Source organism: Mesoplodon mirus, assembly GCF_964341445.2.
Source record: "Mesoplodon mirus genome assembly, contig: HAP1_SCAFFOLD_1354, whole genome shotgun sequence".
In the NCBI taxonomy this organism is placed as follows: Eukaryota; Metazoa; Chordata; class Mammalia; order Artiodactyla; family Ziphiidae; genus Mesoplodon; species Mesoplodon mirus.
In genome coordinates this window covers 3996-18965 of record NW_028294756.1, presented here as the reverse complement: position 1 = coordinate 18965, position 14970 = coordinate 3996, and the positions used below count along the sequence as shown (strand labels likewise).

The 14970-nt window shown below is 38.2% G+C and overlaps 1 protein-coding gene across 1 annotated transcript in view; it reads left to right on the top strand.

Annotated features, from left to right (window-relative positions):
• The window catches only part of LOC309797999 (ferritin light chain-like), a gene marked incomplete at both ends in the record, with an annotated part of 42231 nt that extends 27829 nt beyond the window's left edge, over window positions 1–14402 (top strand). Inside the window, one exon of the mRNA XM_082646355.1 lies at window positions 13885–14402. Coding sequence (XP_082502481.1) covers window positions 13885–14402 — 518 coding nt within the window. The remainder of the gene's footprint in view (window positions 1–13884) is intronic.
• Between the last annotated feature and the right edge of the window lie 568 nt (window positions 14403–14970).

The following is a 14970-nucleotide window of genomic DNA, read 5'->3' as shown; positions in this document are numbered from 1 at the left end:
AAAGAAAAGAAAAAAAAGTAACCAACACAACATTTGCAGTAATAACACAGTAACAGCTATCATCCTTCCCTGAGGAATTCAGCCTACTTTATGGACACAATTTAGTACAAACTCACAAGAAAGCTAACAAAGCCCAAAACTACTTCACAAGAGTGTAGAGAGGTAAAGGTCAAAACTTATTACTGCCAGGCCCAGCAGACAATGGCACCTACCGGAAAGAGCACAGGACGGGAAAACCTGGAAGCCTGTGTTCCAGTTTCGGTTATTCCTGTAAGCATTGGTATGATCTGAGTGAACTCAGCCTGCCCTGCTTTTTCCGTTTATAAAAACCTACATCATCCTCTCATTAGAATGAAATGCCGCATCTGAAAAGTTGCAGATCTCTTTAGGAAAGAAACAAAACTCATGTTTCTAACCAAAATGGAATAATTCAGTCAATGGAGACATAATAAAAATCTGCCATAAAGCAACTGTTTACTTGAAATCTATCTTTTGTGGTGTATTTATATGGGTAAGGAGTGTAAGGATATCATAAGTAGAGTTACCAATTCTTCCAGAAATCAAGGTCATTGAGTTCAGATTTCAACTTTGACCTTGACCCAGGCTTACAGAGATGTAACATGTGCCAATACCTCATATCCACCATACATGGGAGAAACAAGGTATGCAGACAGATCTTCTTCTAAGTATCCCATATGTAGTGGTTTTAATACAGGGTCTCAGATTCGTTGCCATTCTTCACATCCAGACGTGGGCCTTTCCCCTTGAATTTGGGCAGGCTTTCCATGGCTTCAAACAGTAGAGCAGGGGTCAGTAAATTATGGCTGGTGGGCCAAATCTAGGCCTCTACCGGCTTTTATAAATGAAGCTTGATTGGAACACAGCCATGTTCCTTAGTATATGTATTGTTTGTGTCTGTTTTCACATCACAGCAGCGGAGCTAAGTAGTTGCAAAAGAGACTGTATGGCGTGTAAAGCCTAAAATATTGACCGCCTGACACTTTATGGAAAAAGGTCTCCAATGCCTGCAATAGTATAAAGTGATGCTATGTAACATCTAAGACTAGGTCATAAAAGGTCATGCAGCTTTTGCATGATTCTCCTGGAATGCTTCAACCCTGAACGCTCATTCTTGGGATACTCTATCTTGAATCCTAACTACCACGTTATGAGAAGTCCAAGCCACATGGGCAGCCATCTATAGGCACTCCAGGCAACAGTGCTTGTTGGGCGCAGTGTTCAAGTCATCCCATCTCAAGGGCCAGACATGTGAATTAAAATTATCTAGATGATTGCAGCCCCAGCCATTTGAATCCTCATGAGCTGAGGTTTCAGACATCAGTCACAGAGTAGAGACAAGCCATCTCCTCTGCGTACTGTTTGAATTGCTGACCCACAGAATCTGGGCACATATTAAAATTTTTGTTTATTTCATCACTAAGTTTGGACTTCTTTATTATGTAGCAATAGATAACTACAGCACTGTGTCTGTACACAGGAGATCTACATTTCACAGAGCACATACTTTTATTTATTTATTTATTTATTTGCTTTAAAACAAATTTAATCAGTTATACATATACATATTTTCCCATATCCCCTCCCTTTTGCGTCTCCCTCCCTCCCCCCCATCCCACCCCTCCAGGCGGTCACAAAGCACCAAGCTGATCTCCCTGGAGCACATACTTTTAGATGTGAATGTTGACTGCTCAATTTCTAAGAAGAACGTATACACACATATAGGTACAAAATAGTTATGTATATGTAAATATTAGACCTATATAAACTAATCTATATTATCCATAAAATGAGGGGCCCTTGATAATGGCTAACATTTCTTTTCAGTATTTATTGTGTTCCAAGAACTGATAAATTCTTGCATTGTATGAATTTTCTCTTTTAACCCTCATAGCAACTCGCTGAGAGAAGTAATGTTATCTCTATATTATAGATGAGAAAACTGAGGCAGAAACAGATAACATGCTCAAGAGTACTCAACAAGTAAATTTTAGAGTCAAGATTGGAACCCAAGTTCTCAAGGTTTAGATCCCTTACTCTTAGTCACCAAGCTATATACTGAGTAAGGAGATGAAAGCTGAAGCCATTACCTCATGCTCAAGAAGTTAGACAGAAACTTAGCAGGCATGGTTGAAAGAAAACAGGACTTGGAGTCGTAAGTCCAGAGCCTGAGTTATGAAATGAATTCTCCTCTCATCTAGATATAGGTTTGTTTTTAGAAAATGAAAAAGATCACTGCATATTTTGATGGTTAATTTCTGTACTTAATGATTACAAAAGAATGGAATTTTACCAGGGAGCTATTTTGCAATGACATAACTTATTGATTCAAAATCAAACCTTTATTATAAATTCTTGATTCAAAAGCAAGTCTTTATTAAGTCTCCGTTGCATCAGAAGTCTTTCCCATTCTTCATTTCTTTTAAAACCCTTTCCTGTCTACTCTTGGCCAAAGCTTGAAGCCTAATTTAACATTTGGAAATAAAATAATGAAATAGTCATAACACAGCAATTCCAATGCCTACTGAAATGGAAGCTCTAAATAATTTTTCAGATAATTTAGGAAATTAAAAATATTTACATCATAGATGCAAAGAGATAAGTTACTTGTGTAATAAAATAAATGGTGAGACAAAAAGCTTCTGGTCAAGTAGGTTTGTTTAAATATGAACACTAATTTGAGCTCTATCCCGATGCTAAAACCCAGTGACAGGTTGCATACAGTTTCTAAAGGGATAGTTCAGTGCATTGGGTCAAATTCATGCCCTAAAATGTGGTATTATTAGTAGTACTAGAAGACAGAGTGTGACTGTCTTCTTTGGGACATAGATAAAGACCCCAAGTTAGACAATATCAAGGACAAGTTATGTAGAATAAGATATTGTCTCAGTCCTTGGAACATGTCATCCAGGATTGAACAAGAGGTAGATTTATTATGAAGTACATGAAGCCAGAGACAGTAAGCAATGAGTGGTAGTTGGTTAAAATAGACAGGTTTTAGAAGTAGAGGCAGGGATGTAGAAAACAAACTTAGGGTTACCAGGGGATTGTGGTGGGGAGGCTAAATTGGGAGATTGGGGCTGAAATATACACACTGCTATACATAAAATAGATAACTAATAAGAACCTGCTCTTCTTATTAGCACAGGGAACTCCACTCAATACTCTGTAACGGGCTATTTGGAAGTGACTCTAAAAAAAAATAAAAGTGGATATATGTATATGTATAACGGATTCACTTTGCTGTACACGTGAAATTAACACAACACTGTAAATCAACTATATTCCAATAAAAAATTTTTTAAAAATAGGTTTTAAGAACCATAGTCAGGGAGCAGTGTGGATTGGAAAGACCTGGCAAGAAATATTTCTGCATCCTCAGACAATGCTCCCCAAGCTGGCTATTGCAAGGGTGAGCATTTAAGAGATCTTTGACATAAGGAGGACAGGAGATTAACAATCAACCCCAATGTGCATGAATTATTCTCCTCTGTGTTATCAGAAATCAGATGGCATCCTAGAGCAAGGGTCAGCAGATCTTTTCTGTAAAGGGTCAGATAGTAAATATTTTGGATTTTGTGTACCATACCTCTCCGTTGCAACTGCCTATCTGCTGCTGTAGCACAGAAACAGCCATGCACCATACGTTAATGAATGGGTGTGGCTGTGTTCAAGCAAAATGTTATGTACAAAACCAGGAGTCAAGCGAGATCTGATCAGTGGGCCAGAGTTTGCAGACCCCAGCTCTGGGTCAGTGTTCACAGCTGAATGAGTCATGAGGCCTTAAGTTCCAGTTCTCATTGTACTACTTTCTACCTGGGTGAACTTGGGTTCATCCTTTTATTTATATGGGCCACTATATTAGTCAAGCTTCTCCAGGAAAACAGAACCAACAGCATGTGTATACAATGTGCCCATATATATTGATAGATCTAGATCTAGATATCAATATTGATACCTAGATCTATATCCATATCTATATAAAGATAGAGAAAGAGAGAGAGAGATTTTAAACAATTGGTTCACACAATAATAGAGGCTTGGTCAATTCAAAATCTGCAGGTTAGGCTGTCTAGAGACTCTAGGAAGAGTTGCAGTTCAATTTCTGTAAATCTTCTGGCAGAATTCCTTTTTGCGACAGGGAGGTCAGTCTTTGTTTTATTAAGAGCTTCAACTGATTGGATGAGGCGCACCCATACTATGGAGGATAATCTGCTGTACTCAAAGTCCAACACCAATTTAAATATGAATTTCATCCAAAAACACCATCACAGAGACTACCCTGGTGGCGCAGTGGTTAAGAATCCGCCTGCAAATGCAGGGGACACAGGTTTGAGCCCTGGTCTGGGAAGATCCCATGTGCCGTGGAGCAAATAAGCCCGTGGACCACAGCTACTGAGCCCGTGCACCTAGAGCCCATGCTCTGCAACAAGAGAAGCCACCGCAATGAGAAGCCTGCACACCACAACAAAGAGTAGCCCTCACTTGCTGCAAATAGAGAAAGCCCACGTGTGACAATGAAGACCCAACACAGCCAAAAATATAAATAAATAAATGAAATTGTAAAAAACACGAAAACACCATCACAGAAATATCCAGAATAATATCTGACCAAATAACTGGGCATGGTGGCCCAGACAAATTGACATAGAAAATTAACCACCTAAGCCATAGTTTTGTCATCTTTTACTGAGAAATTTGACTTATCTGAACTATTTTGATAACTAGAAGATACCTTCTAGAGGTAACACCCTCAGGTTTTTACATGGTAGGCAGCAGAGGGAAAGAGCCCATTTGTCCAGTCAGATGACACCTAAAGATAAAATTCTGTCTTCTCTTTCCAACCCACAAGGATGAATGCCAAAAATACATCACTTATATCTGCTTTAGCTAACATAGGATAGGTCTGGAACAGACCTATGCTCCCAGTAAGCCTCATGAAATGCTATTTCATGAAGGGGAGACTTTACTTGCTAAGATTAGAAGCAAAAGAGGGTGGTGGATGAAACACTGCCCAAGGATATAAGTTCATGCAAGGAAGCAGGAGAGAGAATGGGTATCCGAAGATGTGCGCTCTAAGCCAACACTAATTCCACAGCATCAGGTTATAATTCAGGGAGCACAACTGCTGGGGTTTATTTCCCCCTCTTTTTTTCCCCCAAAGAGGGACAAATCAAGCATACTGACAAAGGAAGAGCATTAGTCACCACAGATAAATTCCTTTTTAGAGGTGATCTTGCAAATAATTTGGCTCAGTGTAGACTATGATTTGGTTCCAAAAACCATAAGCTAGAGCATTTCATTCCAGGTCCCTCCTCAAATATCCATGATAGGTAGAAATTTGGCATCAGTAGTCCTTGAAATCTCCCCAGGTGATTATAATATGCAACCAGGGCCGAGAATCTGGAGACGTAGAGAGAATTTAAATTCAACTTTAGTTAAACAGTAAAACGAGCTCTGACTCTACTGGCTGGAGCTAGAAAAGGGATATGCATTTACTGGGATGAGAAGATAAAGAAAACCAGGGAGTAAATCAAATGCTTTACACCTGTGCTTAGCTAATTGTTACTCAGATAATTCAGACAATCTTACAGCACCTGAACCCTGAAATTCCTTAGTTCTGTTTAAAAAAAAAGTAACTCTTCAAGTAACTGAACTCTGAGAATCATGTAAATCATAAAGAAAAAGAAGAAATCTTATTTTTTGAATTAGTTGATTTCATATATACTGTTTCACTTTCATGATGTTAACTAGTTAGCTTTCTTTCCATTTTATGTTTGAGGAAAGTAAGGCTTTAAAAATCTCAGTAATTTTCTCAAGGTCACTTGTTAAGGGTGTGGTAGGGAGCATAATGGCTCCGAAAAATGCCCTCACCCTAATCCCTAGAACCTATTAATATGTTCCCTTACATGGTGAAGAGGACTTTGCAGATATGACTGAAGTTATAGACCTTGAGATAGAAAGATTATCCTGGATTACCTCATGGAACAAATCTAATTGCATGAGTCCTTAAAAGTAGAAAACCATTCCCAACTGTAGAAAGAGAAAGAGAGACATGTCCTAATAGAAGCAGAATCAGAGCGATTCAACATTTTGGGTTTTCTGGGTGGAGAAAGGGGACTCTGAGTCAAGGACTACAAGTGACCACTGGAAGCGGATAAAGTACAGGGAACAGAAACACCCCTAAGAGCCTCCAGAAAAGAATGTAGCTCTGCCAACACTTTTTTTTTCTTTTTAACCATCTATATTGGAGTATAACTGATTTACAATGGTGTGTTAGTTTCTGCTTCATAACAAAGTGAATCAGCTATACGTATACATATATCCCCATATCTCCTCCCTCTTGCATCTCCCTACCACCCTCCATTCCCGATCGCACCCCTGTAGGTGGACACAAAGCACAGAGCTGATCTCCCTGTGCTTTGCGGCTGCTTCCCACTAGCTATCTATTTTACATTTGGTAGTGTATATATGTCCATGACACTCTCTCACTTCATCCCAGATTACCCTTTCCCCTCCCTGTGTCCACAAGTCCACTCTCTATGGCTGCGTCTTTATTCCTGCCCTGCCCCCTAGGTTCTTCATAACCATTTTTTCTTTTTTTTAGATTCCATATATATGTGTTAGCATACCGTATTTGTTTTTCTCTTTCTGACTTACTTCACTCTGTATGACAGTCTCTAGGTCAATCCACCTCACTACAAATAAATCAATTTCATTTCTTTTTATGGCTAAGTAATATTCCATTGTATATATCTGCCACATCTTTATCCATTCATCTGTAGATCCTGCCAACACTTTTACTTTACTCAATTGAGACCAATGTCAGACTTGTAAGGTAATAAATCTACATTGTTTTGAGTCACTATATTTGTGGTCATTTGTATGAAAGCAATAAAAAACTATTACAGGGGTCCTACAGGAATCAGGCTATATATTTATACTTAAGTATTTCTGAAATGAATTTAACCTTGTGATTGACAGCAGCTTCCAAGGGATCCCACCACACACCTGAGGCAAAAGCAGCCTAATACAAAGCAGTGACAGCAGCAGGTCACTGCCCCACACTTGGGGTAGAGGGGGACTCGATCTACTGTAGCAGCAGCATAGCCTGAATGGGAACCCATCCTCCTGTGGCACTAGTCCCATCAACATTAGTCTAATCTGCTAGCACCTGCTGCACCAACAGACCCAACATATACAAACCCTCCAACTCAGCAGCATTAAGTGAGCCAGACTCAGTGTTTCCTGAAACTCATATCCAATGGCACTGGAAAGCCCAGATATCACCTAATGTTATGAAAACATAAAAAAAAAACAATAACAGAAGACTGGGAACTTCAGAAAGAAAAGGGGAACAATGGAATGGGTGAAAACAAATGGGGTATATATAAGAGACTATCATTAGCCTCATGAGTTTCTTAAATACTATCTGATGGTCAAAGCAAATATTATGACACCATCTGATGTGGTTCTCAATGTAGAGAAAGGAAATACTACAGAAAATCATACTTTAAAACTGGGGAAAGTAAGAGACTAAATGGAAGTAAAATTTTGAAACTTCACTTGAAGTAATAAAACACTGATTCCCGTAGGCTATGGTAAGTTACATATGTATACTGTGATGCCAAAAGCAACCACTAAGAAAACTATACAAACAGTATACACAAATGATTATAAATAAATTAAATTAAAATGGACTTATTAAAAAATGTTTAAGTAACCCACCAGGCAAAATAAGAGAAACACAGGATTGAGAAACTAAGGTAAAAGACAAAACAAAAAATAAAATGGTAGACCTAATCTTTAACATAGCAATAATTACCTTAACTGTACATGATCTAAATAACCAAGTCAAAGACAGAGATTGGAAGAGTAGATTAAAAATTCACAAGCATGATCCAACTATATACTGTCTATAAGAAGTTTACTTTAAACATCATGATATAGGTAGTTCAAAGTAAAAGGAAGATAATGATATATCATGTGAACGTTAATCAGAAAAAGTAGGAATGGCTATATTAATATCAGATAAAGTAGACTTCAGAGCAAAGGAAATTATTAGGGGCAAAGAGGGTCATTACATAAAGATAACAGGAATAATCCACCTAGATGACCTAATGATACTAAATGTGTGTGCACCAAACAACAGAACTTCAAAATACATGAAGCAAACACTGAAAAAGTAGTAAAAGGAGAAAATTTTAAATCCACAATTATTATTTGAGACTTCAGCACAGCAATTTATAGAACTACCAGAGAGAAAAATCAGCAAGAATATGGAAGAAATGAAAACATCATCAATCAATAGGATATAACTGACATTTAAAGAACACACTCAGTAACAGCAGAATACATATTCAAGTGTCCATGGAATATTCACTCATATACTATATACTGGGCAATAAAAAGAACCTTAGCAGATTTAAATTGTAATGTGCCTAAGTGTTGGATGCTAAGACTCAGAGGTTTTCTTATTTCTTTCATTTATATATTCATAAAAAAATTAGCAGATTTAAAAGAATTAAAATCATAGAGTATGTTCTCTAGCCATAATGGAATCAGACTAGAAATCAATAACAGAAAGACAACAGGAAAATCTTCAATCACGTGGAAACTAAACATCACAATTCCAAATAACTCATGGGTAAAAAAGACAGCAGCAAGGAAATATTTTTTAATGCATAGAATAAAAGAAAATGGAGATATAACAGATCAAAGTTTGCAGAATGAAGTGAAAGCAATGCTGAAAGGGAAGTTTATAGCACTAAATTGGGAAAGAAAGTATTTCAAAGCAATAATCTAATTTTCTATATTACAACAGTAAAAAAGGAAGAGGAAAAAACACTAAACAAGCAGAAAGAAGGAAATAATAAAGATGAAATAGAAATCCATGAAACTGAAAACAGGAAAATAGGGGGGAAAAATCAATGAAACAAAAGGCTGGTTCTTGGAAATAAACAATCTAATCAATAAAGATCTAGCAAGACTGATAAAGATAAAAAGATGGATGGCACAAATCACAGATATCAGAAATGCAACCAGGGATACCATGACATATCCTGCAGGTTAATAAGGGACAAGTTGCTTTGAACAAGTCTACACTATAAATTCAAAAATGTAGATGAAATGGGCCAATGCTTCTACACTCAAAACTACCAAAACTCAGCCAAGATGAAATAGATAATCTCAATTTTCCTGTAACCATTAGAAACACTGATTTTTCATTTAAAAACTCCCAAAAGGAATATTCAGGCTTAGATGTTTCACTTTTACCCAAGACATAAAGAATTAACACCAATTTTACATGATTTGATAAGAAAGAGAAGTAGAAGGAACAGTTCCTAATTAAATTTATGAAGCCAGTATTACCTTGATACCAAAACCGGACAGGGATAGGATAGAAAGAAGAAAACTACAGACCAATATTTTTTTATGAAATTGGCTGTAAAAATCCTCTGCCAAATATTAGAAAATTAAATCCAGAAATATATAAAAAGAATAATATACCATGACCAAGTGGTATTTATTCTAGTTATGCGAAGTTGGTTAAATATTTGAAAATCAAACAATGTTATCCACCATATCCAATAGATTAAAGGGAAAAGTCATGTGATCCTATCCAATAAGGCAGAGAAAGCACTTGACAAAATCCAATCCCATTCATGATTGTAAGAAAAGAAGAAAAAAGAACTCCAAGCAAACTAGGAATAGAAAAGGAACATACTGAAACTCATAAAGATGATCTACAAACAACCTATACCGACATTATATTTAACTGTGAAAGACTGAATGCTTTCTCTGTAAGATCAGAAACAAGGCACGGATATCTGCTCTCACCACTTTTATTAAATATATTACTGGAGGTTCTAGTAAGAAAATAAGCAAAAATAAATAAATACATAAATTTAAATGTTAAAGTTTTAAAAAGTTCATTTAAAAGATAAAAGGACTATTCCTACTATGTTGAATAGGAAGGAATATATCCTACTGAATGTTGAAGAGTAATATATCCTATTATATTGCCTAAGGAAAAGTAAAACTGTCTGTGTCTGAAGAGGAGATGATAATCTAAATGGAGAAAATACCAAGGAATCCACAAAAAGCTTGAGAAATAATATTAGTTTGTAAATGTTTTAGAGTACAAGATCAACACAATTTTATCACATTATATATTAATAACAAATGTGTAGAAGCTTAAATTAAAATATGTGATGCCATTTACAACTGACCTAAATAAATACTTAAATACAAGCCCAATAAGACATTTATAGGACCTCTATACTGAAAATTACAAAATGCTGATGAAGAAAAATTTTAAAGTCCCAAACAAATAGGGAGACATACCTTGTTCATGGATTAGAAAACACAACATAATAAAGATGTCAATTCTCCCCAAGTTAAGAGGCTTAACACAATTACTCTTAAAATGCCCTCAAGGTTTTTGCGGATATAGACAAGCTTTTTCTAAGATTTGTATGGTAAGAAGAGGCTGAAGAATAGCTAAAACAATTTGTAAAGGAAGATTAAAATGGGAGGAATTAATCCACCCAATTTCAAGACTTCGCAGTAATTTTGGAGGGTAGATACATAGATCAATGGAATGGAAGAGAGAACCCAGAAATAGACTGACATAAATACATTTAACCTGTTTTTGACAGCAGTGCAAAAGCTATCAAGGAAGAGTAGACATTTCAAAACATGGTACTGAAACAGTTGGACATCCCTCGACAAAAACAAACAAAAAATGAACCTTAACCTAAACCTCCACACCTTACACAAAAATTAAATCAAAGTGGATCATAATCTTAAATGTAAAAGCAGGACATTTTTAGAAAAAGAAATAGGAGAAAATCTTTGGCATCTAGAACTAGGTGAATAATTCTTAGACTTGACACCGAAAGTATGATCAATAAAAGCAAAAACTGATAAATTGGATCTCATCAAAATGAGTTAAAAATGCTTCATAGAAGATCCTTTTAAGTGGATGAAAACTCAAATTACACAGTGGGAAAACATATTGGAAAATCCCATATGAGACAGATGACTTGTATCTATAATATACAAAGAACTCTCCAAACAACTTAAAAAAATCCAACTAGAAAATAGGCAGAAGACAGGAACAGACATTTCATGGAAGAGAATATACACATGGCAAAGAAGCACATGAAAAGATGCTCAACATCATTAGCATTAGGGAAATGCAAATTAAGACCATAATGAGATATCAGAGAATAACTAAAATTATAGTGACAACATCAAATGCCGGCGAGTACGTAGAAAAGTTATATCACGTCACTGGTGGAAAAATAAAATGGTTTAGCCACTCTGAGAAACAGCTTGACAGTCTCTTTTAATCCTAAAAGTAGATTCACCCTACAACGCAGTACTTGTACTCTTGAGCATTTATCCAAAAGAAACAAAAACTTAATTAAGTTCCCACAGAAACTTACACATAAATGTTCAGAGCAGTTTTATTTATAATAGCCCAAAACTGGCAACTACCCAAATGTCTTTCAATGGATGAATGTTGAAACAAATTGTGATAAAATCTTATGATAGAATACTACGGAGCAACGAAAAGGAACAAATTATTAATATATGCAAAAATTAAAATGAACTTCAAGGGAATGATGCTGAAGAAAAAATTTTTAAAAGCCAATCTCCGAAGATTAAGTAATTCATGATTATGTTTACATATTATTCTTAAAATAACAAAACTGTGGAGATGGAGAACAGATTAGAAGTTGCCAAGGGTTAGAGATGGGGGTAGAAGGTACAGTGGGGAAACTTTGTGAGGTTTTTGTGGTCCCAGTACAAATAATACAGCACTCTTGGTTTTAATCCCTAAAGATGTTTAAAAACAATTCCTAATAAGAATTGTCCAGATATTTAGCAATGGCAGCAGATTACAGGTATAGCTCCCCAACATGACAACTTCAAAAGAGATTGTACTAATTCAATGCATATGTTAATTTTTAAAAGGCCAGTCACAGTACTTAAATGGTATATATCTTAACGATATTATTCTAAGTATCTAGTTATACCAGATGGACTAGCAGGATTTTCTGTACATTCAATCTTATTTAAGACAGTAAATCTTATAATAAGACAGTTAAAAAAAGAAAAAGAAAAAAAAACAAACCTCAACTACAGTTGGATATTCTCATAGGAAGATGAGGTGAAAATATGTAGCAGTGGTTCAAAAGCTTAAGCAGTGGCACCTAAATTTGGCTGCATATTAGAATCATCTGAAGCACTTTTTAAAAACCCTCACACTGACTGTTGGTCATCCTAGACCAATAAAATAACTTTAAATCTGCTCAGACGATGCCAGTGTCTAGCCAGAACTGAGAACCAGTGGACTAAGCAGAAGGGGATGTTTCTACAAAGATTTCTTAACAATAAGTCCTTTCACCCAATCAGATTTACCTTCCCACAAAGGGGTAAAGAAGGCTAGATGTTGTCCATACTTGCTTCGCTTTAATTAGCACTTGTGACTTGTCCAAATCCTAGATCATGTTTCCCCTAAATTTCATGTTATTCCCTAAGTTTTTCAAATCCAGGGCTAAGGGGTTTGCCAGGATGAGATTTTAAGTGTTCACACAGGGGAAGTCCCTGGCAAACCAGGACAGCGGTCACTCTACATTGAATTGTAAAGCATCCTAAATAACCCTGCCACTGCTCCCAGATACTAGTCTGTGCCAACCAGTGGAGAAAAGGCATTCTCCATTACTACCACGGCAAATGCTGCTGTACTTGCCTTGGCTACTCCCTATCTTTTCCAGGCGCCACTCCCCTTCACCTGCTGGTGGACGCTTTGGCCAGCTGACAATGCAGATATTTTCAAACTTTAAGGTGAATAAAAATCATATGGAGGGCCTGTTATAACAGAGATCACTGAGCCCCACTAGAGTTGCTGATTCCATAGGGCTGGGATAGGGCCCTAAAACTTGAATATCTGACACATTATCAGGGGACGCTGGTAAAGCTGGTCAGGTTGTTACCGAATGCAGGTTCATGTGTCTGAAGCACAGTGAGGCCAAACAAACCTAAAGGTTGGAGTCTGGAGAAGAGAAAGGTTTATTGCAGGATTGAGCAAGGAGAGGGGTGGTCCGTGTTCCAAAACCCCTGAAATCTCCAAAGGATTTCAGCAAAGCATTTTTAAAGGCCAGGTGAGGGAGGGACATCCCAGGGCATGTGATCAGCTCGTGCACAATCCTCTGACTGGCTGATGTTGAGGCCACAAGGCAGGTAACATTATCCATCCTTAGGTGCCAGAAGGTCTGGGGGCTACATGCTCATGATCATCAAAGAGTTCATTTCTTCCATTGGGTGGTGGTTTTTAGCATCTGAAAACTCAAGAAATATGCCTGAGATACTATTATCTGAGTACTTCAGAGAGAAACTACAATAGAGGATATGGGGGATGGGTCTGTCCTAGGAAGGCCCCATAGGGTACTGCTTGGTTACAAGGTGACCATACTTTGAGAACCACTGCTCTAGTGGCTTGGAATGTTAAGAAAGTAATGGAAGAATCCCTTCCCAGATCTAGATTCTAGTATCACCAGCTATTTTGGTGGGAGGAAGGGTAAGTTTTGTCCTTGCTTGGACTTCTTGTTCATTTATATCGAAGCCTATTTGAGGCAGTGCACTCGGCAGTCCTGCAGATCTGTCTTTTGCTTCAACAGTGTTTGGAATGAACAGACCCAGGGACGCTCCTTGCTCCAGCCCCCGACCACCCTCCAACCTTTCTTCCTTTTGCAACCTTTGGAATCAGACACTCAGCTATCCTCAGCCTCCAGGACAGGCCAACACCAGTTTTTGAGCTTAGCTCCTTATCACTGATCAACCACGAGTTCCCAGGTTCGTCAGAGTTATTCCACCGAGGTGGAGGCCGCCGCCCACTGCCTGTTCAACATGCATCTGTGGACACTTACCTCTCTCTGAGCATCTATTTCGACAGCAACAATGGGACTCTGGACAGTATGGGCCACATTTTTCGCCAACTGGCTGAGGAGAAGTGTGAGGGCGCCCAGCGCCTCTTGAAAATGCAAAACCAGTGCTGCGGCCGCGCCCTCTTCCAGGAGGCGCAGAAGCCTTCTCAGGATGAGTGGGGTAAAACCCAGGATGCTGTGGAAGCCGCCGTTCTTAGGGAGAAGAATCTGAACCAGGCACTATCGGATCTGTGCGCCCTGGGTCCTGCCCGTGCAGACTCCCAGCTCTGTGACTTCCTGGAGAGCCGCTTCCTGGAGGAGCAGGTGAAACTCATCCAGAAGATGGGCGACCACCTGACCAACCTCCGCAGGCTGGCTGGTCCGCAGGCTGTGCTGGGCGAGTATCTCTTTGAAAGGCTCACCCTTGAGCCAAACAGGAGTCTCTGAAGTCCAGCCGCGTCTGAGGAGACCCTCTGGCGTCAGAGCTTCTGCCTGAAGCCCCGCTCTGCAGCCACTAGGCAGCTTTGTAACCGCCCTGGAGCCCTCTCCCAAGCCTTGGACCAAATGGAAACAGTAACGTTTTTTGCAGAAGGAAAAAAAAGCCTATTTGAAATACAAACAGAACAAAGCGAAAAAAAGAAATATATACATATATTCACGTTCTTTTAACATATGAATTGCCCCACTTTATCTGTGTGAAATAAGTTTGTTCCCATTATTGGGCTGGTTCTCAAGCTTTGCTGCTCGTTTGAATTACCTAAAGAGCTTGGAAGAAAAACATTGGTGTCTGGGTCCCAGCCCCAGAGATTTTGATTCAGTAGGTCTAGGGAGGAGCCTGGGCACGGGGAGGTCTCAGAGTTCCCCAGGTGATTCTAATGTGCAGCAACTTTGTGAACCACCTCTTGGCTTCAATGCAGCTAGTCATCAGATATTAAATCTAAGACACATGGACTACTAGTGCGTGAGCTCTGTTGCTAGGTGTATTCCATTTTCTTCCTCCTGGAAGATTCGTGCC